General features: G+C 47.5%; 1 protein-coding gene across 3 annotated transcripts in view; it reads left to right on the plus strand.

Moving 5' to 3' along the window:
• SSRP1 (structure specific recognition protein 1) overlaps positions 1-27,834 on the plus strand; it is a 366,705-nt gene that overhangs the window by 216,034 nt on the left and 122,837 nt on the right. For all 3 annotated transcript variants that reach the window (XM_069628997.1, XM_069628998.1, XM_069628999.1), the window contains one exon: positions 12,796-12,928. In XM_069628997.1, the coding sequence (XP_069485098.1) occupies positions 12,796-12,928 (133 nt within the window). The remainder of the gene's footprint in view (positions 1-12,795; positions 12,929-27,834) is intronic.

A 27,834-nucleotide genomic window follows, 5' to 3' on the forward strand; every position in this document is an offset into this window, starting at 1 on the left:
AAAATGAAAAGCCAAGATTGGATCACCACAGGCGAGCAAACCACAGCGATCAAATCCCTAAAACACCTTCCACCAACATACAACAGGCTTAAAGTTCCGCTGGCCTATTGCGTAAAATTCCCTTACAGAAAGCTCTGGAGCTATTTCCTAAGAGTACGACTGAACTTGCTCCAATCCAGAGAAATCATGGGGATAAGAAGTCAGGCCAGTGTAACCACATGTATACTGTGTCAACTTGAGGACGCGACAGAAACAGTTCGCCATCTTCTGTTAAACTGCCACATTCTCAACGTCGAGCGTTTAGCCTATCTGGAACCCCTATGGCCTAATTCTGTCTTGGTAGAAGATACATGGTGGTGCTACCTTATTTCTGGGGGAAAAAGCACGCTGGGCTGTAGCGGCATGCAAACTACTGGAAGCCGCCTTCATAAAAATAAACGCCAAAGAATCCTCCTTACAAGCCCGACCCTAAGGATCCAATAAGAGACCAAAAAGTATCATAAATGCTGCAGTGTAGATCGGCTTATTCTTTCGACTTTGCGTCGCATCTAGAGTTCTTGGGCTCGCTCAGCCCGTATAAACATTCAAACAACTCTGAACCTCTTGAAACTGCTCGCGTGAGCTTGTGTATGTACACAAAAACAGAACTACATGTGAATTGACTTGATTTGATTTTCTTCCTTGTAAAAATCATTTGATTATATAAAAGTAAATAAAAAAAATAAGGGGATTGGCACATTTCTGAGAATTCTCCCTAACAGTGTGAGTTAGAAAACCTAAAGTATAAACCTTAGCAGTATGCAGTTCAAGGTGAGGAAAACCTAGTGTTACACATTTAGAATGGCTTTATGCTATTCAAGGGGAGTAAAACCTTTAAATTGTTCCTCTATTATAAAAAGTAATATGGGTGTAACTATCAGTCCTGAAAGAAGAATAAGTTACATATGTTGCAATTTACTTGTAACATTGTTGGTACAACTTTATTCCTGAAACTAAATTAGTAACATAGTTTACTACCAAAAGGGTTTGCTTACCTTGAATTACATATGGTCATTCTAAAAGTCTACTAATGTGGTTTTACTCCCCTTGAAGAGCATATAGCAGTATGCTATTCAAGTTTAGTAAAACCCTTTTGATAAAACACTTTTACGCTTATTCAGTTTCAGGAATAATACAGTAATACCAACTGTTACTTTTTTAATTGTTACACTATTCTAGAAAGTAAGTCAATAACTTTATTTCCTTTTCAGAATGGCAATTACAGCACTAACATATAGCAAGTAAGTACTTTGCAACACTTGTTATATTTTCTAGCAAGAGGCCTTCTACTTTAGAAGTCCTTCTCTATTCTAAGGCATGAGTGATCTCCGAGGCAGAAGAGGGACACTGGTGGTCAAGTGGCCCACAGTAGGTGGGTCAGGATAAGGCACAGATGCAGGAAAGAGTTTCAAAGGATTTCTCGTCCAAAAAATAAAAGCAGAATTTATAGTTAGTAGAAAGTTGTCAGGGACTTCGTAGAAGGCTCCCTAGATGCGCTCCAGCGTTGGGCCTGGGTGAACCATATGGGCGAATTCCCAACTGCACGAATCGCCAACCTCGCCAGGAGCGAAGCAAGACTTTAGCTAAGTATGACCCGCAGCCAAAACAGTACCTCAGCAGTGAAGAAGAGCTTGCAGACGGACGCCTGCATGATGTAGCAGCACAGGACTCAGTCTCTTGATTTCTGGGCATGGTGATGAAAGAGAGGACACTGGATGGGGACTGCAGCAGCAGTCGACTGAAAAGGCTCTCAGCAAAGGATTCTTCGGTGCTTCCTGCCGTTCTGTGGATTTAGCACCCTTTTTAAAGTACCAGATGTGGAACTATCATTGTCTAATCGATTTGCCTCGCTACCTCGGTGCAGCATCCTGAGGGGACTTCTAGGAGTGCAATCTTGCTTCTGGAGGTCCAACAGGAGTCAACTGAAGTTTTAGCGAGATTTGTGCATGGGAAGACGTTGCGCAGCACTCTGCCTTGAGGCACAGGGGTATTGGCAGTTTGCAGCCAAGGAAGGTCACAGCTCGTCGTGGGATGACTCGAAAGGCAGGTCATCTTAATACTGTTTGGTCCCACCAGTCCAAGGGTCGGAGTCTTCTTCGGGACTCCTAGGTCGCTTGGAAGAATGGTTCATCACAGGCTGCTGTTTCACAGCAGGCATCTCCAGTCGCTGGAATCGGCTACAGCCGCCTTTTCTTCTTCTTCCTCAGCAGATTCACCTCCAGTGGTGGACTTCTCTTCAGCTTCCAAATCTTCAGCTTCCATATCCAGGCCACTTATTCAGAAACTACTCCACCCTCGTTTCCGGTCTTCAGACACTCTGGAACCTCGGCTGGCTACGCAGTGTTCCTGCCAAAAATGAAAATCGAACCAGGGCCTCCCCCTCCCAGGATGGCAGAAAGACCAAGAAAGGACAAGCGCACTAACCATGGCAAAAAAAGAAAAAAGTCCTCTTTCTAGATGAATGGTGACTCTTCTCTGCATTACTGTGGCTGGTTTGACTGCCTGTGAGTACAAATCACTCAAGTCTGTAGACCAAGTCAACTGCCACGAGCCATTATTGTAAGCTTGTCACTGTAACAGACATGTTACAGGAGCAGTAAAAAAGCGGATACTATGCATCGCCTCCGCACTCCACATAAGGTGATGGGGAGTGCTGATCTCATAATGGGGATTGTAGAAAAGATGAGTATCCTTCTACCTTTGGGAACAGTAGTTCACACAAGGTGCCCAAGTGCTGTGTGCTGCAATAGGAAAAGACAGATGCCCAAAAAGTTATCAAAGTATAATTCCAAAATTAAAGTATCGAGAGTCATAAAAACACCCATAAAAAGTGAAACAGAAAAGGTGGGTGGAGCAAAAAGATCCCCATTCAGGAACATAGAAAAATAATGCACGTGTCCAGCAACAAGTGCTGGGAGGGGGTCTCGGGTGAGGGAGATTTAGCATAAAAATGAAAAATTGAAATTCTAACCTAACAGGTGTGCAGTCGCTTGACTGCTGGCATCTTCTCCTGCTGCAGTGCTATCCGAAGGTAAGGAGGGGTGCGAAGGGGGCCTGCCTGCATTCAGGCACTCTTGTTAGGGTAGGCTGGCCCTGTCCCACATCTCTATGCCTCTGTCCCTTTGAACAACCCGCCTCCTCCTAGTACTGCTCGCTAGTCTATGCAAAGCATGTGATTATAAGCAGATCCAGAAGCCTCAGAAGACGAACATTACATACCTGTAGTAGTCTTTCTGATGCTTGAATCTCCTTAGATTCACATGCTTCCACCCCTCGTTGGGAGTAGAAAGTACATAGACAACTTACACCTTCCCTTATACTTGACTTATGTACTTCATGCAACCTCTGATCAGAAACAAAACAATCGGAAGACCTTGAAGCATGAAGGAACATGGGTACAGTAAAAGTCACTGTAGGGATAGTATTAACACACCCTCTCAACGTCCATTTTCGATTTTGAAAAAAAAGAATACTCTGCACTAACTAGCTGTCGGCCTATTCAAAGTATGTGAATCGAAGTAGATAACCGCATCAGACTGTTACAGGTATCTAATGTTTGAGATAGATATATATATTTCTGAGGCTTGTGGAATCTGCTTAGATCACATGCTGTGCATAGGCCGACATCTAGTGGAAGCTGCGGAGTATTAGTTTGTTTTTCGAAAGTCGAAAATGGGCGTCGACACAGGCGTGCCAGTAATACTATCCCTAGTGTGACGTCCACTGTACCCAAGATCCCTCACGCGTGTAGGATCCTCAGATTGTTTTTTTTCCGCCATACTGGTCGGAAGCATCTTGCGGAGTCCCCTGGCCTTAGCCATACTTTTGCTGTTATTATAATTATAATTCTTATTCATTCCCTTCCCCACCCCAACGTCGACCCTCAACCTCGACGACGGCTGGAGAAGTCATCGACCGTCGACTGCTGCACGACGGATCTGGGCCTCGGAAGGCCGCTGGCCTCGGCCCGGGCCTAGTAGGCCGCTGGCCTCGGCCCTTACAAGTAGGGAGAGTGGGGGGTGGTACATACTCTTCACTCTTGATATATAGTTACATTTATATATTCCTACACTTAGCAGCCCGCTGCCTTAAGGTGCGTATGGAGGGTACCCCTTTTCAATTCTGCCCCAAGTGCAATCGCAAATACCCTTGGGTCGACAGGCACGCCACGTGCAATCTCTGCTTGCCGAGGGATCACCCCGAAGCGAACTGCAGAGCGTGTAGTAGGTTTAAACCTAAGACACTTAAGGACCGTTCAACAAAGCGTTGGGCCCACCACGCCAGGCAGGAGGCCATGGCAGCGGAGGGCGCCTTCAGCGATGGCAGCGACGCCATACTTTCGGACGGCGAGGGCATTACGGCGTTGAAAGACAGCCGACGAGCGCAGGTCCCCGACCTCGGAAGGTCGTCCGGCAGGGCGGCTATGGGGAAGACCCCCGGCGACGCAAGCGCTACACACCTAACACACACTAAACACACTAAGACCAACCGGACCTCGACGTCGACTTCCCGGAAAGAGGCACAAAAAGAACGGTCCGACTCGGTGTCCTCTGGGCGCTCTCGATCGAGATCGCCTCACGACGCAAGGCAATCATCCACTCTTGCCAAGAGTGCCTCGCTACACACATTAACGGAAGTTCGATCGTCGGGAGACGAAGACGACTTCCACCCCCAGGCCGCGCTCCAAGATACCGAGACCGCGGTTAACACCAGTGAGGCCCCACGCCCGAAGCACACAGATACCTCTCCAGACCCTCGGCGCCAGGCGTCGAGAGTCTCTGGGGCCCCCAAAGGACAGGGAAAACATTTTTCCACGCACGGGGAGGGGGGGAAACAGCGGAAAGCACAGCCTTCCACCCCTGTAAAGCCATCCTCCCACCCTAGGCAGACAAGTAAACACAAGTCTACCCTTGAAAAGTCCCATAAATCACCTGCTAAAGTAATACCCTGTTCCAGGGAATGGTCCAGTGAGGACATAGACAGGGTTATGTCTAGGATGTCTTCCTTAGCTGATTTTTATAAGAACCCAGAACACTTTCTTTCATATAACCCTCAAGGGGCCACACCCTCAGGCTCCTCCGATCCCATCCCGCTAAGTAAAAAGCCCCGGTTCGAAAGACCTGAACCCTTCGAGGTTCAGCCTTACTCCACTCCATATTCTACTCCACTCCCCAATTACCAGGGACAAGTTTTCCCTGAAGAGGACCAGGAGTTTGACATTATGGAAGAACAAACCGGGACAGATTACTATGCGGAGGATGAGGACCTGGAGGAGGGAGAAGATGAGCAGGAAATTTACAGAGTAGATTCCCCAGTACAAAGCGAAGCCCCAATTACTGACTCTCCAGTTGATAACCAGCCCCTCCTTAACGAGGTTCTCGATCGAGCAGCGGAACACTTCCACATCGACACCCACGGTGTACAGGAGGAAAGGGACTTCGCGGAGGAGTTTGTAGGAGAGAGAAGACCAGTCGCTCAGACCATCCCTATCCTCAAATCCATCCAACGAAGAATAGATCCTTCCCTGGTGAATCCGAACCTCACCAGAGCTGTCAACCCCAGAATTGAAAAGATTTTCCGGGCAGCCCAGTCTGACCCTCTGTATATAAGGGGACATCTTAAACCAGATTCCCTAGTGGTTACCAACACTAGAAAAAGGGCTGGCACGCCCTTATCTTCATCAGAAGCTCCTCCCGACAAGGAGAGCAAAAAATTTTACGGGTTTGGCAGGAAGGTAGCCTCAACGTCCGCCTACCAAGCAAGGATTGCGAATTCCACCACCCTGTTGGCTAGTTACAATTGCCATCAATGGGAAGAAGTCGCGGCGCTCATTGCCTCTGCTCCAGAACCGTTAAAGGGCCAGCTGGCTCGGATCTCGGCAGAAGGGAGAGCCGTGTCTGGTTGCATTTTAAAAGCAACTTTCGACGCCGCTGACAACGCAGGGAGATTGATAGCAGAAGGTACTGTTATCAAAAGACATGCGTGGTTACGGCAGTCGGGATTCAAGACAGAAACCCAGGCTTCTTTAATAGACAAGCCAGTGGAACCCGACCTATTGTTTGGGAAAGCGGTCGAAGACGCACTTAAAAATGCCAAAGATGAATATGAGACTCTCAAATCCCTTGGCCAGCTTACCAACAAACCCCCTAACCAGAGGGGGAACAGTAATTTCCGTCGCCCACGCGGCCAAAATTCACAAAGAGGCAACTATGCCCAGGGACAGGGTACACAATGGAATAACAACCAGCAGTCTACCCAGAGTTACGGCAGGGGTAACAAGAGAGGTCGTGGAAGAGGCAGAGGCAGCCCCAACAAGGGAGGTGGCACGCCTCCACCAAAACAGTGACGCTCAGTTCAGGGTCCCTTTCCACGCAACCCCAGTAGGGGGACGCATTTCCACCTTCACCCAGGCTTGGGAAGGGATCACCTCAGACAGATGGGTGCTGTCAACAGTATCCGCAGGATATTGTATAGAACTACTGCAGCGTCCCCGGAACCATCCTCCACGACAAAGAGTGCACTCCCTAGAGCATCAAAGGATCCTTCTCGAGGAGATCGCCATTCTGCTAGAAAAGGACGCGATAGAACTCGTCCCAGGACACCAGGTAAACAAGGGTATCTATTCAACTTACTTCCTTGTGCCAAAGAAAGATTTGACAATGCGCCCAGTATTGGACTTACGGCCTGCCAACAAGTATGTCAAGCCCCAAAAATTCCGTATGACCACGCTACAAGAGGTAATCCCCCTCCTAAAAAAGGGGGATTACATGGCAACCTTGGATATGAAAGATGCTTATTTTCATATTTCCATGCTCCCGGCGCACAGAAAGTACTTGCGCTTCAAGGTAGACAGTCGCCACTACCAATTCAAGGTACTGCCCTTCGGGATAGCTTCTGCACCAAGGGTATTCACCAAGGTACTGGCGGTGGCGGCTGCACACCTACGCAGGGAAGCAATCCCGGTGTACCCTTATCTGGACGACTGGCTCATAACAGGGGAAACCCCAGGAATTTGCAGGTCAAACATTCAGAGGACTATCGACCTCCTCCACGAATTAGGCTTCTCTATCAACAAGAAAAAGTCAAGTCTGGTGCCAAGCACCTCAAAACAGTTTCTAGGAGCTATCCTAGATACTCAGAAAGGATTGACCTTCCCTTCGGAAGAGAGAATTCGGAATATACTTCTGCAAATTCCGCATTATCAGTCAGGTCAACAGATAACAGTACGCAAAGCTATGCGGTTACTGGGCATGATGGCGTCATGCATTTACCTGGTCCCCCACGCGCGTCTGCGCATGCGTCCCATGCAGGAATGGTGGGCGAAACAGTGGTCTCAGGCAAGTGGTCATTGGGACGATCTAGTGGTCGTTTCGCCAACACTCGTACAGAGCCTACACTGGTGGACAAGAGAGAATCTCGCAAAGGGGAAACCCTTTTACGATCCCGAAGTACAAGCCGTGGTGACTACAGATGCATGCCTGACTGGGTGGGGAGCTCACCATCTCCACCACACAGCTCAGGGTCTCTGGTCTCACTCAGTAGCCAAGAACCACATCAATCTGCTAGAGCTTCTGGCAGTATTCCGAGCGCTAAAGGCGTTCGAGCCCCATCTACTGAACTTGTCGGTGCAGATCAGGACGGACAGCACAACAGCCATGTTCTATCTAAACAAGCAAGGGGGAACTCGTTCGCCAAATCTGTCCAAGCTTGCCCAGAAAATCTGGATATGGGCACTCAGACGGAACATCTTCCTGTCATCGCAACATGTTCCAGGGGAGCTCAATTCCCTAGCGGATGCTCTAAGCAGAGACTCCCTCCCAGAAGAACACGAATGGGTCCTTCACAGAGACGTGGTAGAAAATCTCTTCTCTCAGTGGGGTTTCCCCACTATAGACCTATTCGCCACAAGCGAAAACAAACAATGCCCAGGATTTACATCCAGGTTCCCCCAACCGGACTCCCAAGGGAGTGCCCTGTGGATGAACTGGTCAGGGATGTTTGCGTACGCTTTTCCACCAACTCCTCATCAGGAAGGTGGTGTACAAGATGAACAAGGAATCTATGACGCTCATCCTAGTTGCTCCCATGTGGGCGAGACAACCATGGTTTCCACACCTACGCAGGATGGCGGTGTGCGAACCCATCAGACTCCCAGCCTGGTACAACCTACTGTCCCAGCAACAGGGTCAAACAGTGCATCAGGAACCCAACTCTATGAACCTAGCAGCATGGCTCCTGAAGTCATAGAGTTTGGACATCTCAAATTACCACAGAGGTGTATGGACATTCTAAAGGAGTCAAGGAAACCAAATACAAGGCACTGTTACTTTGATAAGTGGAAAAGATTCGTTATCTGGTGCCAGAATAAACAAATCAAGCCGGTTGATTGCACTCCTTCCAACGTTGTGACATACATGCTCCACCTGCTGGATGCAGGGTTGGTTTTTAACTCACTGAAAGTACACCTGGCAGCCCTCTCGGCTTACACCACATCCCATAACAAGGTCTCGTGGTGGAAAGTGCCAGTGGTTAAAGCCTTCATGGAAGGAGTAAAGAGACTTCACCCTCCTATTTCGAACCCACCGCCAGGATGGGACCTCAACGTGGTGCTAGCTAAGCTCATGGGACCCCCATTCGAACCCATGCATAAAAGTAGTCTCAAACACCTGACTTATAAAACGGCCTTCTTAGTAGCCATTACCTCCATAAGAAGGGTCAGTGAAATTCAGGCTCTGTCAGTGCAAGATCCTTTCTTTACTATCCACAAGGACAAACTGGTTTTACGCACACACCCTAGGTTCTCACCTAAATTCATATCCAAGTTCCATGTAAACCAGTCCATCGAGCTTCCGGCTTTCTTCCAAAACCCGCAAAGCTCGGCTGAGGTGAAACTACACACCCTAGATGTGCGTAGGGCGGTCCTATACTATGTAAATAAAACCAGACCGCTAAGGAAAACAGATCAACTGTTTGTCTCCGTAGCTACAGGCAGAGAGGGGGATCGCGTCTCTAAAGGCGCTATCTCGAAGTGGATTATCAACTGTATACAGCTGTGTTACTCTCTTTCTGAAAAGACTCTGCCTTTTACGCCAAGGGCCCACTCTACTAGAGGCATTGGTGCCACTCTGGCTTTCATTGCAAATGTTCCCCTCGACACCATTTGCAAAGCGGCTACTTGGAGCTCTATTCACACTTTTACTCAGCATTACTGCATTGACACTCATTCCAAGACAGATACACAAGTGGGACAAGCGGTTCTAAGACACCTGTTTGCTCATGACCCTTCTCACATCCCACCTCCTTCTTCTGGTACTGCTCGCTAATCTATGCACAGCATGTGATCTAAGCAGATTCCACAAGCCTCAGAAGGGATACATTACTCACCGTAATCGTATTTCTGATGCTTGTATCTGCTTAGATTCACATGCGACCCACCCTTCCTCCCCTCCGAGAGAAGGCGCATGATTGCTTGTAGTCTTACCTTTCTGTCTATCTGCTTGGATGATCTGTACTCACGCTACTCCTCATGCTTCCTCATGTCAGAAAAAAAAATACAATCTGAGGATCCTACACGCGTGAGGGATCTTGGGTACAGTGGACGTCACACTAGGGATAGTATTACTGGCACGCCTGTGTCGACGCCCATTTTCGACTTTCGAAAAACAAACTGTAATACTCCGCAGCTTCCACTAGATGTCGGCCTATGCACAGCATGTGAATCTAAGCAGATACAAGCATCAGAAATACGATTACGGTGAGTAATGTATCCCATATATATATATATATCTATTAGTGCTGCGGTCCCTGCACTATAGTTAAGGGTGTGCGACGTGCCATAGGAAATGAGAAAATTCTATTGCGAATACATTTTGACTTGCATGACAGACTTGGCTGATAGTTTCCAAACGGTTAGTCATGCCGCCCACCGCTGGCCACCCCTCCCCCTCCAAGACGAAGTTATGGGAAAGAGGTGTTCAAAAATGAAAACATTAAAGCAAAATAACGCTGTTTTCGCCCTACGCCTCTGTTTTCCCATAGAGGAACAAGTCCAAATTCTATGAAGCCGAAGCGCAATAACCGCTGGAGTGAATTGGACCAAATGAGACAACTTGGGTACGAAGCGTTGACTTAATTTCCGGCAAAGGTGTGGGGTTTTTCCGTCCAGTAGTTTTTAAAGTATTTCATGAACTGTGTCTTCCATTGTGCTTTGCAGCAGAGAAGCTTTTCAGAAATGAAAACCTGCCTTTTTTGTTGTTGATTCCAACAAAAAGTGCAAAAAAGGCTATTTGGAGGAGGGAAATAGATGAAATTGCATCAGGCTAGAGGTGAGCATGGGAAAGAAGGAAACCATGTGAAATTGGAGAGTTGGGGGTGGTCTGGGGAGCCTGACAGTTGAAACGTTTGTGCTTGGGAGAGGGGCAGGAAGGGTAAAATCAGCAAGAGTGTGGGACCATGAAAAGAGAAGGGGGCGCTCAGTGAGCGCCTGTGAGAGCAGGGAAGAATTGTATATTTATTTTTGAGAGTTTTTTTCGCATTATTGCTGGCATACCAGGGGATTACTGCAGGCATGAGTATCTGTATTTTCTGTAGTGGATTGCCATTACCGGGAGAATACTGTGGAAATCTAAAGAGTGGAAAAAATGAATGTTATCCCTAGTGGGCCCAAAGGAACCTATTGTTGCAACATATACAGTGACCATGGCCAAAGGCCATGGCTAGTGAGCCCCAAAGAAAGCTATTGGTGCAACATGTACAGTGGCCACGACCAAAGGCCATGACTAGTGACCTTTGAATAACTGTGGTATAACAAAACACTTTAGTTAAGGGCCAGTTAAAGTGATCAGATTTAACACAACAAGAACCCTTGCAATTCAGTGGATGTGGGAAATGATGATGATGATCATCTTAACTCGGCATCCCCCCGTTGCAAAACCCATGAGCACATAGATGGGATCTGCAAGCTAGCTCAGTGGGTTAAGCGCTTGCTGCTGCGATCTGTGTGAGATCGGCAGGTCGCAGGTTCGATTACCAGCAAGGCCAACTTGACCTTTCATCCTTTTGAGGTTGATGAGGTACCAAATCCGGTTGGGTGATATTGTATGGATGTGTTCTATGTAAAGTGCTTTGGCGTAAGCGCCAAATAAAATTAGATCATGGATCATCCACCGGGGAGGGATGCCAAGGTAAGATTATCACCCCTTCCCACATCCATATAGATTAGATGGATAGATTCGATATAGAGATATGTATTTTTAGGTGTTTGATTACTGTTTAATCTTGTAAAGCTGAGTGTGTTCAGAAAGACCTAATTGTATTTTCATATACTTACTAACTTTTCCTGAGACTAAGCCTTCACTGCTCTTCCTCTCTGCCTTATTGGGTTTCGGCTAACCTCTCTGTGTCTTTGTGTACCAAAAATAGGGTGGCCTCCTAAAATCGCCCTCCACCCACAGGATGATTTTAGAAATCTGTCTTAACGCTTAACTTCACTTTAAAAATACAAGAATTCCACTATGGGGAAACAGGGTCTCCCAGTGCTCGTATTCTTATGGACTGAGCAGTTTCTCCATAAAAGTGAGCAAAACACACCCAAATAATGAAGCTGAGGGATTTGCTTGCCTCCAAAAAGTCTGGTCAGAAAGCAGACAATAACAGAAAGATGGGTTTCCCATAGAAGTAAATGGGAGGAAAGCAGCAAAAAAGAAAATTGGGTGGGGCGAGACTTTTGTACACCAACACTGATGCAACAATATCCTGTACTAACAAGTAAAGGGATCTTATTTGCAGCCTTTACATGGACAAGAGCATGTTCCTCTGTCCTTGTGCAGATTTAGAGATTTCAGTAGTTAGTTTTCAGTGTTCTATATCCCTTCTAGGTGGTGGTCGTGTTTGATAAATCAACTGTGCATGAAACATGCTGATTAGTCTGTGCATTTACCATTTCAGGTAGATTTCACACTCTACCATATTTGTCATATAAAACGTTGACTCCTCTGCTACTCCAGTAGAAACATTTCTTTTGCAGTTCTTCATGACTGGCTAGCGGTTTGCGTCCTAGGTAAACAAACACGTGCATCACTGCGGGATACTTATCCATATAGTGGGCAGAATAATACACACTCAGTTGAAGTTTCATTTTCAGATGATTCTATGGACTCTTCTCTGGCTCAGCCGATTTCGTTTTTTAGATCTTTGGAGTAATATAGGGTAGCCATCCCATTCCTGCCTCTTATGTAAAGTGCCTACTCAACAGGAAATTTTGGATCAGCCCCATTGCCCTCCTTTCATAAACTTGGCCACCTGGATCCTAATGCAGATTAACCACAACCTTTGGGCTATTGGAAAATAATTGTCTATTTTGACAGGAAAGGCCATCCGTTATCCCTAATGGAACAATGAGCCTGGATTCTGCTGCTGGGCTATTTGAGAAGTTAAATACATTGGTGTTTCCCCCCCCCCCCCATTCAGAGAAGACTTGTGCACTTATCTGTGTTGCCCACTTCTTTTTGTATTATCTATATTGGTTCTACAGAAAGTTGGTTCACCATTTATGCTGCAATCTATTTTAACCAGTTTCCATTTTTCTCTTGCGCCCCCCCACCAACCCCCACCACCTTCTCACACTGTGAAACCATTTCCTGGAATTCTGTGCTTTTATAAAACCACAATATGAACAAAATGGATTTGCTGTGTTGTCTGGACACCTGATTCATGGTGTCTCCCTGGGACGTTATCTGACGTGTCTTTCTGTTACAGGGTATGAAGGGGAACTATGATGAGTATGCAGATTCGGATGAGGATCAGCATGATGCCTACCTGGAACGCATGAAGGCAGAAGGCAAAATCCGGGAGGAGCATGGCAGCAGCGATGACTCTGGCGATGAGACTGGTGAGCAGCAAATCTCTGGCCCTCTGCCAGCCCATTAAATCTCAAGAGCCTGCGCAGGACTCCCCCATTTATCAGTATTCCCCATGTCTACTCCTCAGCACAGTGATTGTGTGTGTGTGTGTGTGTGTGTGTGTGTACGGTGAGAGTGCCCCTGGATGTCTGTGCTCTCTTTAGCATAGGACGAGGACCCATGTTGGTGAGCTTCAGCCTGGGGAGAACACCCTGGTAACTATGAAATGTGTTGCTCAGGTGATTTATTGGGTAAAATCAAACGACCTTTGAGATGTCATTACGATTCTATATGCAAACCCATCCCAAATGGCAGACCCGTTTTCTATACTTGACCTAGTTGTAACAATTCTGTCATAACATTACTCCTCTAAATGAGTACCGATGGGGGTGGGGGAGAGGGGCTTTACACTAGTGTACCCTGAAGCATGCTCTGTGTATGGGGCCAGGAGGAATATTTTCCATTAAGTACCAGGGAAGAACTGTTATTTATGCTGCAAAACCCCCATAATCTTCTAAAATACTTTTTAAGGCTGGTTGGTGAGTGGAACTCAATATTCCGGGTGCAATATGAATGCTTTTGAGAGTACCATTCTCATCCTGAATAGTACAAGCTACTCTGCATTTAGAGATCAGAGCACACTAGGTAAACTACCCTTTGGTGGCCTACATAATACCCTAGTGGGAAAAATGGAAGGACCTGGTGCAAAAACTGCTTTTGATAAGTTTGCTGCAATATCTTAGGCTCCCTGTTTGCTTACCACTGTCATTTTCTGGCTCCCCTAATTAATGCTTCACAGGGCTGATGTGCTTACTCACCCAAGGCTGTGTTGCATACATGGCTAGTCCTTAAAGTCGCAGATGGTGTTTGTGTGTGTGCGCGCACAGTCCCAATGTTTTGTAGTGACACATTAGTGGTTTTGCCATCCACAGCTGTAGTTTGTTTCTGGGAAAGATGGTGTTTGCAGTATTCCGCCTAATATTTAGAGACTACCTATGACATGACAAATTACAATTCTTGCTCTGTGCCACCAAAAGAAAGGCTCTGTGGCACAGAGACCAAGAACTGTACTTTGACATAGGTAGTCTCCATTCAAAATAAGGGGCTACTGGCTAGATAAAAAAAAAAGCAGAGACCTTAAATTAGACATTGTTTTTTTTGTCCCCTAACTTTCAAGACCGGCTTATTCTCGTGCAATAATAGCAAAGCTGAAATAGGACATTCATTCATAGGGAAGAACAGTTTGATTTAGATTGACACATTAGTCTGTTAAGAGTAAAGATGATTTGGCTAAACGCCGAAAAGGAGAAGCAAATGTCTTAAAAAAAGGAAAAGGCAACTATTTAATTCTAAGTTTCTTTTTGATCAAATAAATTTTAAATGTTGGGTGTGTGAGAGACTGAGAGATGCAAGTAGACTGGGATGCTGGTTCAGCTGCCTTTCGGAGAATTCAACTGCAACATAGTGCTAGTGATATGCAAATGGACATGCAAGTTCCTTGACTATTAATGGTGCAGTGCTTTGCAGAAAGGTGAGAACAGGTGACCCGCTTGAAGAAAGGGTTAAATACCCTGGAGCAAATGGGAGAGGCAGGGTTCTCTTTTTACTGTTTTTATGAAGTGTCTGAAGTTATGCTGCTAGTACGAGACATTTTTGTGATATGTAGTATAACCTAAAACCTTGTCCATATTCCAATATTCAGTTTCCAAAGCCATATGTGATATTCGTGTGTTAATGAGGCTGCTGTGCGAATGAATTTAACTGTGGTATCTATCCTTTCTGGAGCGACCTGGAAGCACAAGAAGGACAATTCAAGTTGCTTAATTAGAGTAATATTTTTGCTTATTAAAAGATATTTTCCTAATCTGTCCTGTAGGCAGATTCTGAGAGGCCACCCTATTCGGGTGAACAATAGACAACACACATTTCTAGCCAAACTATATAAAGGTAGGGTTGCTGAGCAGTAAGAATTGAACTTGGGACATTGTGGGTGTCACATGTATAAAAATGCATTGTTAGGCCTTGAACAAACTTTGATCTGTAATCTCACATATGTTACGCTGTTCAGATATGTCCATCCACCTTGCGATGCTCTCGTTAAAGAACACCAACTCTTTACAGTGTTCAAAATGATCTGTGTGAAAAGTAATGTAGTAAAACAAGTGAAGAAAAACAGACCAGTTTAAAACCAGTTGGAGAACAGTTAAGTAATTTGAGTGGAAAAACACAATTAGGCCCTATACTTCGAAGTCCTACCCTTGCTAATGGAGGTGGCGCCTAGTGCCTGAAGAGTCACAGCCCAAAGTTAACGCTTTGCAGTGGGCTAGTGGTCTTTTTAAGAAGGCTGAACAAGTGTTGGCAAAGCCAACATGTAGGTGTAAGTATCTCAAGTAGTAAAGAATAAAGCAAGCAAAGTTCTTAGTTCCCCTACTCACCACCTTGGGAGAAGACCAGGGTGAGGATCCTTGGCTAGAAATCCACCCATCACGACCAGGCAAGGGAGAAGAAGGGTTAGGACTTTGCACCCATTTGAACTTTTGGAGGTATATGGTAGAAACAAGTATGTTAACTCAACTCCTGTACTCTGATTCTGTCCGAAATCACTTCTGAATCTGTTGACCCCACTTTGTGTGTTGGTTATGTTGGAGGGGGGAGTTCTAAGGATCGCTGGTGCCGAGGTCAATTACGGTTTCTGGATTTATGTCCGGCTAGTTGCTTGTTCCACCCTCTGGCAAGGTGGTTTCTGGCACTGCACAATGCCATGACGTCAGAAAAGCCCCAGGACAGGATGCAGTTGGACAGACAGCGGAATATGTTTGTGGTGGAAACAAAGAAGCTACTCCTGCCATGCCCCACTTCGTGCTTGAGAGCTGCAATTGCAAGGGGAAGGGCTCTTGTTTTACTAGTCAAGAGTCTGCTGAGTCCCAAGTCTGAACTTGGGACGGTGACCATTGCAGTGAGATAGGCCTGGAGCGCCTTGTCATTCCAGAGGGTGATCCCAGGGTATTTCTGAACGCTTCAAAGGGCAGGATCATTTAGCATAGGTCAAGACTGGTTGTTTGCACTGGTCCAAGGGTTGAAGCGCCAATTAAGGACTTAAAAGATCGCACAAAGGCTTTGCCAGGACAGTTGCTGAAGGAAGTGATGGTTGGCTACAACAACAATCCACAGATCTTCAGTAGTATACTCCTCTTCGAAAGGACCTTTTCTCCAATGATGATCTGAGGAATGGCTTCAGGAGTCCATAGTTTATACTAATTGGAGCTGCGATTGCCCCATAGCCCACCAATAATAACGATCTGCACCATTCAAACTGGCAGGGGCCATTCATTAATGGACAGCCAATGGCCACCACATCTGCCCCGCAACAGACACTTTGGCCAGGCTGTGGTCTGCGATCGGACAGTCCCAACCCCCACTTCTGCCCACAAACCGCTGCTTTGCCTAGGAAAGTCAATGCTTTGTCCGCTTAGGGGTATGCCTTATATTGAACATCTGACCCTGTGAGGGCGGCAAGAAGGCCAAACGACAGTGCAAAATATCATGGCATGGCCCTGTTTGGATGAGTTTATGGTACCCTAAAAGGCATTGAGGGAAAAGCGCACGCAAAGAGGTTAGAAAAAAGAAACTGTAGAAAAAGTTCTGATGCTTGTTAATCTGCTTAGAATCACATGCTGTGCATCTAGCCCGACATCCAGTGGTCACCGCGGAGTATTGCATCTTGTCTTTCGAGAATCAAAAGGGGATGTCGACTTGGGCGTGCCTGTAACACTATCCCTAACGTGATGTGTGGTGTACCCAAAAATCTCTCAAGCGTCAATGTCCCTCAGATTGTTTTTTCCCACCCAGCCTACTGGACGCCTTATGCGAAACTCGTCCAGAGAAATTGCTTTTGTTTTCTTCGACCTTTGGTCGTAATATATATATTAAAGTTATTGATATCCTACCATCCCTTCCATCGACGGCTGTTCCAGTTCTCCGCCGAAGACGGTCCATGGATCTTTGACGGATGGGGTCCGATCGGCGTCCGGTCGGCGCTGCCGACCACTTGGCCGGGCCTTCTGGCCGGCCTACATAGTAGGGAGCGTGGGGTCGGGGTGGACATTTCCCTTTCTGAGAATGCCTTTCCCTTTCCTCTCTAATTGTTCACTGGGTCCATTTGTCACAGTTGATTTCCTCAGCTATGGAGAGGACTCCATTTAGGTTTTGTCCTGTTTGCAGCGCCAAATTCCCATGGAAGGATAAACACCATAAGTGTAACCAGTGTTTACCCCTCAATCACGACGAGTCTGTTTGTGAGGCTTGCAAGTTCCTGCGCCCGAAAACTAGGAGCGCCGTGTTCATTGGTGCTCGGCTAACGGAATGTCGCAGGCAGAGTAAAGTTCTCCCACTGCCACAACCACCGATTGTGACGAGGGGTTACATGACGAACTAGCCTCCGATTCCGAGGCGATTGACCTCTCGGCGGAGCACTCTCGCTCTGCGTCATCTGTCCACGGCCCCGCTAGGCAAGACCTAGGTCCTGCTATGGGGAATGTACACCCCGGTGACATAGACACACATGTTCCCAACACTAAAGACATAACCTCAGGGACGTCTTCGACTAAACCGTCAAAGTGTTCCATAGTGCCAATGGGCACACCGAAAGCTTCGGCCCTGCCCGCCAACCATCTGGGTCGGCTGCACTCCCCGCAACCGCAGGTGCGCCTTGCGACTGGGCCTACTAAATGAAAGGGCGCTGACCCCAATATCCACCATCCTGTCGAGATGCATCGGAAGAAGGCATTCATGGCCGAAAAGGCCCTGGTTCCGCTGAAAGTCACGCAAAGAGGCCCGGACTTGAGAACCTCCCGATGATGAAGTGATTACCTAGAGGATCGCCAGGATCATTTTGGTGGATTCGCACAAACAAAGGTCCAAGGATTCGTCAAAACCCAAGGATAGTCCGAAAAATTTAACAGAACCTCACGAAAGGCCTACAGACAAACAAAAGGATGCATGTCAACCGTCGGAACCCCAAAAAGACGTTTCGGAAGCTCCTGAAGGGTTTTTTTTTCGGCTTTGAATACAAAATCCTGACGTTTGCAAACAGAGGATCCACTAGATGAGCCCTTTCCACCCTTAAACCGCTCTTTCATCCGTTTGGACCAGAGAAAAATGTGAAGGATGTATGGACAGGCTAGAGAGATTTGTGGAACTCTTTGAGAAGTCTACACCCAAGAGGTCTAGGGAGGAATAACCCCCTCTCCCTGTGGCTAAGCTGCTGAGGGTCTTTGACCCTACTCAAGATGAGAAAGAGGAGGAATAAATGTATGACCTCACTGAGGAGGAGGCTAAAAATGAAGATCCCTTGGACTCTGAGGAGGTCCATTTAGACCCCTCTTCAGGTTGGGGAGTAGACTTGGATTCCATTGATCCTCTCCCTTGGCAGTCACCTACTCCAACTCCAGAACCTGATGCCTTGTGCCTGGACTCCAACCACCCCCATTAGACCGGCCTCCCCCGTGGACGATCAAATGGCTTTCGTTGCCATATTGCGGAAAGTAGCGGAAAACTTCAACATTGCTACTCAGGAAGCCGTTCCAGAGGCTGACTTTTGTGGAGGACATTTTGAAAGAAAAACCTCCTGCCAGCCAAGCTATTCCTCTACTAAATTAAATTAAAAAGAGGTTGGCCCCTTCTTTATTAACACCTGCATTTACTAGAGCAGTGAATCCGAATGTAGAAAAGCTTTGTCGACCCCACCCCCCTCTACATCAGGGGTCATTCTACTCCAGATTCATTGGTTGTTACAACTACCAGGAAAAAAGCAGGGGTTCCCCCTATCCACTGGGGAGGCACCCCTGACAAGGAATGTAAGACTTTATGCTTTGGGGAAAAGGATCACTGCTGCAGCGGCTTACTCCACTCACATCGCCAACAATACAACGTTATTAGCCAGCTATGCTGATGCGCAATGGGCCAAGCTAGAGGAAGGCCTTCAAGAAGTCCCTGAGCCACTGTGAGCCCGTCTGCGCTTAAGTGACAGAGGACAGGCAGAAATGGCCGGAAGGTCTTTGGCTCAAGGTACTCTCCTGAAAAGGCACGCATGGCTAAAACTCTGGGTTCAAGCCACGGACACAAGCTTCACTCATAAATAAACCAGTGGAGGATACTAATTTATTCAGAAAGGCAGTGGATGAAGCCCTGCAAACAAGGAGCACGACACCATTAAGACTCTGGATCAGATCACCCAGAGACCTTCACAATGAAGGGGGAGCGGGAACAGACGTTCCTTTCGTGGGCAATGATTCCCTCAAAAATCAATACAGCTCAGGGAATAACTGGTCCTCTCCCCAAGGAACCAGCAGCTACAACACCCCATACCCCACAAGGGGACAACGACACAGTGAAGGAAGGGGCCGGACTCTACACCTAGAGGCTCCCCGGCCTCAGGCCTGAAATGACCCGCAGTTCTGGGTCCCTTACCATGCATCCCCAGTCGGGGGGCCGGCTAACGTTTTTTCGAGCATGGGAGGGAATGACTACAGGCCTATGGGTGCTAAAGACTTTCGCCCACGGGTACTCTGTAGAATTCATCCAGACCCCACAGTTCAGACCACCACGAGCAAGACACCTGATGCCAGGACATCTGCGAATCCTGCTACAAGAAGTCGACACCCTGCAGGAAAAGGGTGCTATAGAGGTCGTACCTCTTCTACAGGTAAACAAAGGTATTTATTCAGTGTGCCCTGTACTTGATCTGCACCCAGCGAACAAATTTGTGAAGCCCCAAAAGTTTTGTATGGTCACTGTGCAAGAAGTAATTCCCCTGCTCACAGGGGGGATTACATGGCAACATTGGACATGAAAGATGCATACTTGTGTATTTACAAAGGTAGTGGCAGCAGCACACCTGCGCAGGCAATCCATCCCAGTTTATCTGTACCTCGACGACTGGCTCATAACAGTGGATTCCTACGAAACCTGCCTGTCAAATACCCAAAGAACTATAGATCTTTTATTCAGTCTAGGATTCTCGATCAACAAAAAGAAATCCAGCCTAGACCCCAGCCAGGTCAAATAGTTCCTAGGGGCTCTAATTCGAATAAAGGACGGCCTCATCTTCCCCTCCAACAAGAGGGTGCAAAACATGCCGTTTCAAATCCCACAATATGTAGCCAGTCAAGAGGTGACGGTACGCAAAGCTATGCGATTGTTGGGAATGATGGCGTCATGCATTTATTTGGTTCCTCACGCACGCTTGCGTCCAATGCAGGAGTGGCTTACCAGCCATTGGTGTCAGGCCAGCGGACCATGGGACGATCTAGTGGTTCGCGCGAAATCTTTCACTCTTCCCGGCGCCTTGGGTGGCTGCAGGTATGTAGTATATCGATGGCTGTATTTTTATTTCTATTGTCCCTGTTACGATGGTGCGGTATCTATCTAAAATGTTTTTGAGGAGCGAGTTTAAATTTGATGGTTCCATGTAATAATGTCACCACAAAAATCTCACCATGCAAAAATATTGCCGAAAAATGGCCGTTTTTTGTGGCAACATTATTGCATGGAACATGCAGGGGATAACACCGCAACTCCCCAAACTTTTTTTTTTTAAATGTGTGTTTTTTTTTTTTTTTTTTTGCCCCTGTCCCCATATATGGTCACCCAAATAAATAATATCGCCACAACATTTTTCCCGGCGATATTTTTTACAGCAACCATATATATGGCGATATTATTACCTGATACCAATTTCATGTGACATTGTTTAGGGACCTGTTAAATTAATCCAAATTGTATATATGTAATTGATGTCGTAGGGGTAATTTAAAGTTTTATGTGGCAGGTGTCGCATTATTTCTGCTCCAGTTGTCCCTTAATGTTGGCTTCTCATGGTGCTGTTTTAATATCCGCAGCCGTTCCTGTTTTCTGTCAGGTGACATTTTCAAATTATTGCTAGTTGTTGCAGCATTATAAATGGTATTTCCAATGGATTGTGTCCTCCAACGTATTCTTAATCTATGACCTGTAATGTCCACAGCTGTGCTGCTTCGGAAATTGTTTTGGCAGATGGCATCCTCGCGTCGATGTTTCAGTTCTGTTTTTTTCAGCAAACGGGTTTGCCTCGAGAACTCTGCATGCCTCGTGTCTTCATTTTGTATTGTACGATTGTCTTCTTCTTCCACCCCGCGGTCTGGCTTCAAGAAATGTCAGGACTGCAGGTCCAAGATGTCCCTCGGGGACCCGTACTGTATCTGCTTGTGGTGCCTGGACAAGGACCACGCCGCGGTTGACTGCTCGCAGTGCGAGTCGTGCCAAGGCCTTGCAGGAGCGTTAGGGGAAATTAAAAGTAGGCAGTGTTTCCAAACCCTGTAAATCCAAATCAGCCGGTATTTCGACCGACGATTCGAGGGAGTCTCCTCGTCAGAAACCATCCGGCAGGTCTAGATCCTGGAGTTGTTCGCGCCACTCGTCCTCTGTCGAGACTGGGCCGGAAGCAGCGTCACTGTTTGCCTTCTCCATCCTAGTCGGATGACTGATACCTGAAAAGGGCGTCGTGCCCCACTAATTCCTCTACACCCGAGGAATGGGAGGCTTTTCGAAAGCAAATGTTAGATTTTTCAGTCTCAAGGCACTGTTCCGTCCGCGCCTTCAGTTGAAACCGGCGAGGAACTCTCTCGGCCATTACTCGTACGCCCTCGGCTCGGGTATGCGGCGCAATAAACATCGGGAACCGCTGAGGTCCATTTCGAACAAGGTCGCGGTCTTCGTCTCCCACTAAACCGTCTAAGCATGAAAAGCTGTCAAAGAAGGTGTCCGTCAAGGGAGTCTGTCGGGTCTTTCCCTGGAGTTAGACCTTCGAAATATTTGGCGCCTTTTTCAACATCGACAGTCGTAGCAGTTTATGCCATTGGCAACTGCTGGGCAGGATTTTCTATCTGAAGCCCCTGTGACTCTGGAACCTCCAAGAAAGGCTCCTGCTAAATCTGTGAAGCTAATTCCTGATAAGAGGTGCACTCCTCTCCCTAGGATTGACTCTTTCCAGAACATTTGAGGAAGATGATGAGGCGAGCTCTGATGGGGACGTTGTTCCTTTTGGTCTGCCTTATGGGATACCTGAGGCTCCGGAATGTCTCATTAACGAGGATAGTCGGATTGAGCATCTGCGTCAGTCCTTGCATAATGCTAGTGGCCTCGACACATCTCCTGAGATGGAATTTGGGAAACCCGATCCTGGTGAGCATGCAAAATCCTCGTATAGGAGACTGATGTTGAGAGTTGCTGGGTACCTGGGTTGGTCCAGGCCTCAAGTTGAGTATGATCAGGATGATCTTGCGGACGTCTTGGATCGGGGTCCGTCCACTGACCCAGTGTTGCCATTTCATGTGGCTTTACAGAAAAGTGTGGCTGCTACTTGGACTTCCCCGGAGTCTATTCCAAGTTTTTGTTGGAGAAATACCACCCATCTAATAGCGACCCTGGCTACTTATCCACTCACCCCACTCCCGAGAGTTTGGTGCTTCAGGTGGCTACGGCCACCTCGAAACATGCTGCGTACCCTTGCATCCCTCCGGAAGGGACGATAAATGCATGGATGGATGGGCGCCCAAGGTATTTGCTGCTGGGAGTATGGCCCTGAAATCGGCCAACTCCACCTGTGCCTTGGCGAAATTTTCATACACTGTGGAATTGTATTTCACTTGCGGCTGAGCATATTCCCGAAGGGGAGGAAAAGGATGGCTTTCTAACTATTGTGCAGGATGGGAAGGATGCCATGTGTGAATCCCTTCAATCTGGGTTGGACACTGTGGAATGTGTCGCATGGTCCATAGCTAGGAGCACCGTCATGCGCAGATTTGCTTGGTCGCGGAAGTCCGGTTTTGCACCCGATGTGCAGGCCCGTCTTCTCAAGGGACATTCGTGGAGGCACTCGTGGTGGACGAGGTAGGGGTGCCAAAGCCGCTCAGGCAGCTGCCTCTTTGCCTTCCGGCGCTGCTGCTTCTAACCAGCTCTGAGGCCATGACTCGTTGTTCTCCGGTGGGGGGGGGGGGGGCAGGCTGTCTCAGCATCTCCTGGAATGGCGAGCCATTACTTCAGATGCTTGCGCTCTGGATTTGATCCCCCACAGCCTTCCTTTTCTCTATTGGCCACAAGACAATCCACCGGGAAAACACTCTTTGAAGATTCCGGATCTGCTCCTGTTGCAGGAGATTTTCACCCTGCTGGAGAAAGGTGCTATAGAACCGGTGCCTGTGGCTGAGTGGAACAAGGGTTGGTATTCCCCTTATTTTTTGATGCCCAAGAAGGACGGGGGACTGAGACCCATCTTGGACTTATGGTGCTTGAACAAGTTCCTCAGAAAGGACAAGTTAGATGGTCGTTCTTTCTCTGATCCTTCAGGTCCTCCAACTTCAGGATTGGTTGCTGTCATTGGACCTGCAGGATGCTTATTTTCATGTGCCGATCCATCTCGAGCACAGGAAATACTTCAGGTTTGCAGTTGGCAGATCACACTACCAGTTTCGGGTCCTGCCTTTCGGGCTCAACTACGCCCCGAGGGTCATCACCAAGCTCATGGTGGTGGTGGCAGCGCACCTCAGGAGGGGGGGGGGGGGGGATTCACGTTTACTCCTACCTGGACGATTGGCTGATCAGGGCGCATTCTCCCGAACGAGCCTTGGATCTGAACGTCACCTGCCATTCTCTTCACAAGCTGGGCTTCTCCCTGAACTTCAAGAAGTCGCATATGACACCAACCCAACAGCTCCAGTACGTAGGGACAGTTTTGGACACTTCTTTGGGGATGTGCTCGCCACCTAAGGTGAGGGCTCATCACATTCTTCAGATGGTCTGAAAATTTCAACAAGCCCAGAGTCTCCTTCATGATCGGCTCTCGGTCCCACAGGACCTTCTGTGGTGGGCCGACGAGAAGAACCTCATGAAAGGGTTGCCTTTTCGGCAACCATGGCCAGATGTCACAGTGGTGACAGGCGCTTCCCTGACAGGGTGGGGAGCTCATGCCGACAATCTGCCCGTCAGCGGTCGTTGGTCTCCATCGAAGTCCAGACTCCACATCAATCTTTTGGAGCTCTGAGCCATCAGACTGGCGCTGAAGGCTTTCCTGCTGTCTGTACGGGGGAGGAATGTCATATTGACGGACAACCTGGTGGCAATGCATTACCTCAACAAAAGGTGGGGTAGGGTCACTGCATCTGTGCAGGGAGGCAATGCACCTCTGGTTCTGAGCGATGAGCGGGGGAATGTTCCCATCAGCGGTTCATCTCGCCGGCAAGGAGAATATGGCGGCGGACGCTCTGAGCAGGCAGAGCGCAGTCTTCCACGAGTGGATCTAGCTCAGGAAGTACTTCAGGAGATCTTCGCCCTCTGGGGAACCCCACAGGTGGACCTGTTCGCAACCGGTGCCAACCGGAAGTGCAAAAGGTACTGCTCAAGGGAATTTCCTCCGAGAGGAGCTCTAGGAGACGCATTCGTAGTGGAGTGGCTCTTCCTGGTACTGTATGTGTTTCCTCCAATCCCTGTCATCCCTCAAGTTCTCAGGAGGTTGAGAAGGTTAGGGACCCGCATGATCCTCATTGCCCCGGATTGGGCCAGGAGAGTGTGGTACCTGGACCTTCTAGGCATGTCCATCTGTCCTCCAATGCGTCTGCCCCTCAGAGAGGATCTTCTCTCGCAGGAGGAAGGTCTGGTTCTCCATCTGGAGGTCAAGATTTTCAACCTTCACGCATGGTTTCTGAGAGGTTGAGATATAGATATTGGGACCTTCCGGATGACGTAATGGAGGTGTTGCTTTCGACTAGACGGCCGACAAAGTCCCTGTACCGTTGTAAATTTTGCGACTGGTGCAAAGTCAGGAATGTGGATCCTTTTAAGTGCTCGATTCCGGAGGTTCTCTTTCTTTCCTTGGCCCACAGGGGTCTTCAGGTGGGCACCATTAAAGGTTACTTGGCAGCGCTGTCTATATTTAAGCGCTCTTCAGAGGAATGCTCTTATTTTAAAATTCCGCTGATCACTCCGTTTTTGTGTTCCCGCCGTCGCCATTTCAGGTGCTGGTCTGGGACCTTTAATTTGGTTTTGAAATTTCTGATGGGTGCTCCATTTGAGCCTTTGCACTCTTGCCCTTTGAGGATGTTGACATTTAAAAAAGTTTTCTTAGTTGCAGTTCCATCTGATAGAAGAGTGAGTGAGTTGCAGGCACTTTCTTCTAAGCCACCCTTTACTTTGTTTCAGAAGGACAGGGTCGTCCTGAGAGTTTGTCCTTTTTGCCTAAGGTTGTCAGAATTTCATTTAAGTCAGTAGGTGGTACTCCCCGCCTTCTATCCTCCCTGTCATCCTAGTAAGGAAGAGGGACGGCTCCATAGGTTGGATCCTAGAAGGGCTTTGAGCTTTTCTCTCTCCAGGATGGCCAAGCTCAGAGTGGACGACCAGCTCTTTGTGGGGAATACTGAACACTGTTTGGGACAGGCTTTCTAAGAAGACCTTTTCTAGGTGGATTATCCTCACTATTTCGGAATGCTACCGGTTCACTGAGGGTTTGTGGGCTCATTCCACCAGGGGCATTCTACTTCAACAGCACTCCAGAGGGATGTGCCAGTTAAGAATATCTGTGACGCTGCAACATGGTCTTCTATGCACACGTTTGATGAGCATTACTCCCCGAATACGTCCCATGCTCAGGATGTTGACTTTGGTAAGGCTGTGTATTTATAATGCGCGAGGGTATCAGGGCGCAGCCTTTACAAGGATTTGCAAAGCTTGGTTACAGAAGTTATAGGGTATACAAAGAGACAGTAAGGTACACCGATATTATATACATATCAACAATGAGGTACATGGATATTATTTACATATAAAGAAGTGGGCACACGTGGTTACATTGTGTGCGGGTATCATGAAAAGGGGACAGCCTGGCACTGGAGTATCTTTGACGGCCTACGTTTTCAGCCATGAAACTACCTTGGATCGGAAGGTCTGGTAGGGCAAGTCCACTCTGAGATTGGGTGGTAAGGAGTTCCACAGTTTTTGGCTGCTTTCACTGGGAAGCTGTAGCCCCCTATGGTGGCACGTTTAAAGTTAGGGACAGAGAGGCAGTCTTTGTAGGCAGTTCTGGTGGGTCTTAGGGAGGACTGTCTATGGAATCTATTGATCAGGTAAGTAGGGGCAGCGTTATTGAGGGGTTTGTGAGTGAGCAATGCAGTTTTTAAGAGAATTTTGTCGTTGATGGAGAGCCAGTTGTTCTGTTGACTAAGTCCTGAAGATGTGCTCTCTTCTGGAGATGCCCAAGACCGCTCTGAGAGCATTATTCTGAAGAGTTTGTAGTTTGCTAGTGGTGGCCTTGGAGGGTTCCAGATAGAGGGCGTTACAATAGTCCAGGTGCGACAGTATAAGGGCTCTAGCGAGGGTAAGGCAACTAGTGTCAGACAGAAATGGTTTAGCTGTGCGGATTAATTTACACGTATAAGCCGTGGAGGAAGCCAGGGAGCTCACCTGTCTTCTGAAGGAGAAATTAGAGTCCAGGTAAAAGCCCAAAGTTGTGACCTCTTGTCCAACCTTGATGTTACCATCCATCGTGAACGAATTGTAGGCAGGGCCAAGTTTCTTTAAAGTGGACGTAGTGCCTAGGATGATAAATTCCGTTTTATCATCATTCAGGCATAGTCCATGTATGGCCATCCATGCCTGGATGATGATGTACACCCTATTTAGCAAGGCCAAATCCTTTTCATAATCTCCAGAAAGCGGAAGGAGGATCTGGGTATCATCTGCATAGTTAGTGTAGGTGATACCGAGATGATCCAAATCATCGAAAAGGGGTTTGGTAAATATGTTGTACAATGTGGGGGAGACACAGGAGCCCTGTGGGACACCACAAGTGATGGGTATGGGGTCTGCAGCCACAGTAGGTGAGAAGACCCTCATGGTTCTACCGTTGAGAAAAAAGGTAATCCAGGTGATGGCCTCAGCAGAGAAATTAGCTGATGTGTGGAGATGTGTGCATAGGACAGAGTGATCGACCAGGTCGAAAGCTGCAGACAGATCGAGGAGTAGGGCAACTTGGCCGTTGTCTCTGAGTGTATCGATCTGAGCTTTCAAGTCAGTGAGAGCATTTTCGGTCCCATGTTTAGGGCGGAACCCTGATTGTATGGAACCTAGTAGATGGCGTTCTTCCAGGTACTTCTGAATTTGTACATAGGCGACCTTGTCCAGGATTTTTAGTAGAAAGGGAACGGTCGTTATGGGTCTGTAATTTGTGGACGTGGCTGGGTCAAGTGTGGGTTTTTTTAATAGTGGAAGTACCCAGGATTGTTTCAGATTGGTGGGGATGGAGCCAGAGGTGAAGGAGGCATTAATCAGTTTTGTGATGAAGGGGGAGAGGTCACGGGCGGCATCCTTAATGAGCTGTGCTGGGCACAGGTCTCCCTGACAGTTGGAGGGTTTCAGAGACAGGATGATTTTTTCTACTTCAAGAATCATGACTTTAGAGAAGTTGAAGCGAGTGAGATCTGTAAGCATGGGTTTATCTGGTGTTTTTGAGGGGAGTCATTGAGGGATACTTTTTTACGGGCGATTTTACTTTGGAGGGTCGCAATTTTGTTTGCTAGGGTGCTTTGGATTTCTGAGCACCAGTTTTTGTCTTTGGTACAGGTGTCAGGAGGTACTATGGGGGTTTCTACTTCTTTAAGGATGGAGAATAATTCCTTCATGTTTGATTTCGCATGGGATATGCGAGAGTCATAGGAGGTTCGTTTAGCCAGGTAGATTTCTTTTTTGTAAAGTGTAGCTAGTTTGGAGAGTTTGAGTTTATTTGCGGCTGAGGGGGATTTTTTCCAAGTGGCCTCACAGTTCCTCTTTTGCTGCCTTAAATTTTTGAGGAATGGTGTGTACCATTTGTTTA

This window comes from Ambystoma mexicanum, chromosome 12, assembly GCF_040938575.1.
Source record: "Ambystoma mexicanum isolate Mex_15411 chromosome 12, UKY_AmexF1_1, whole genome shotgun sequence".
Taxonomy (NCBI): Eukaryota; Metazoa; Chordata; class Amphibia; order Caudata; family Ambystomatidae; genus Ambystoma; species Ambystoma mexicanum.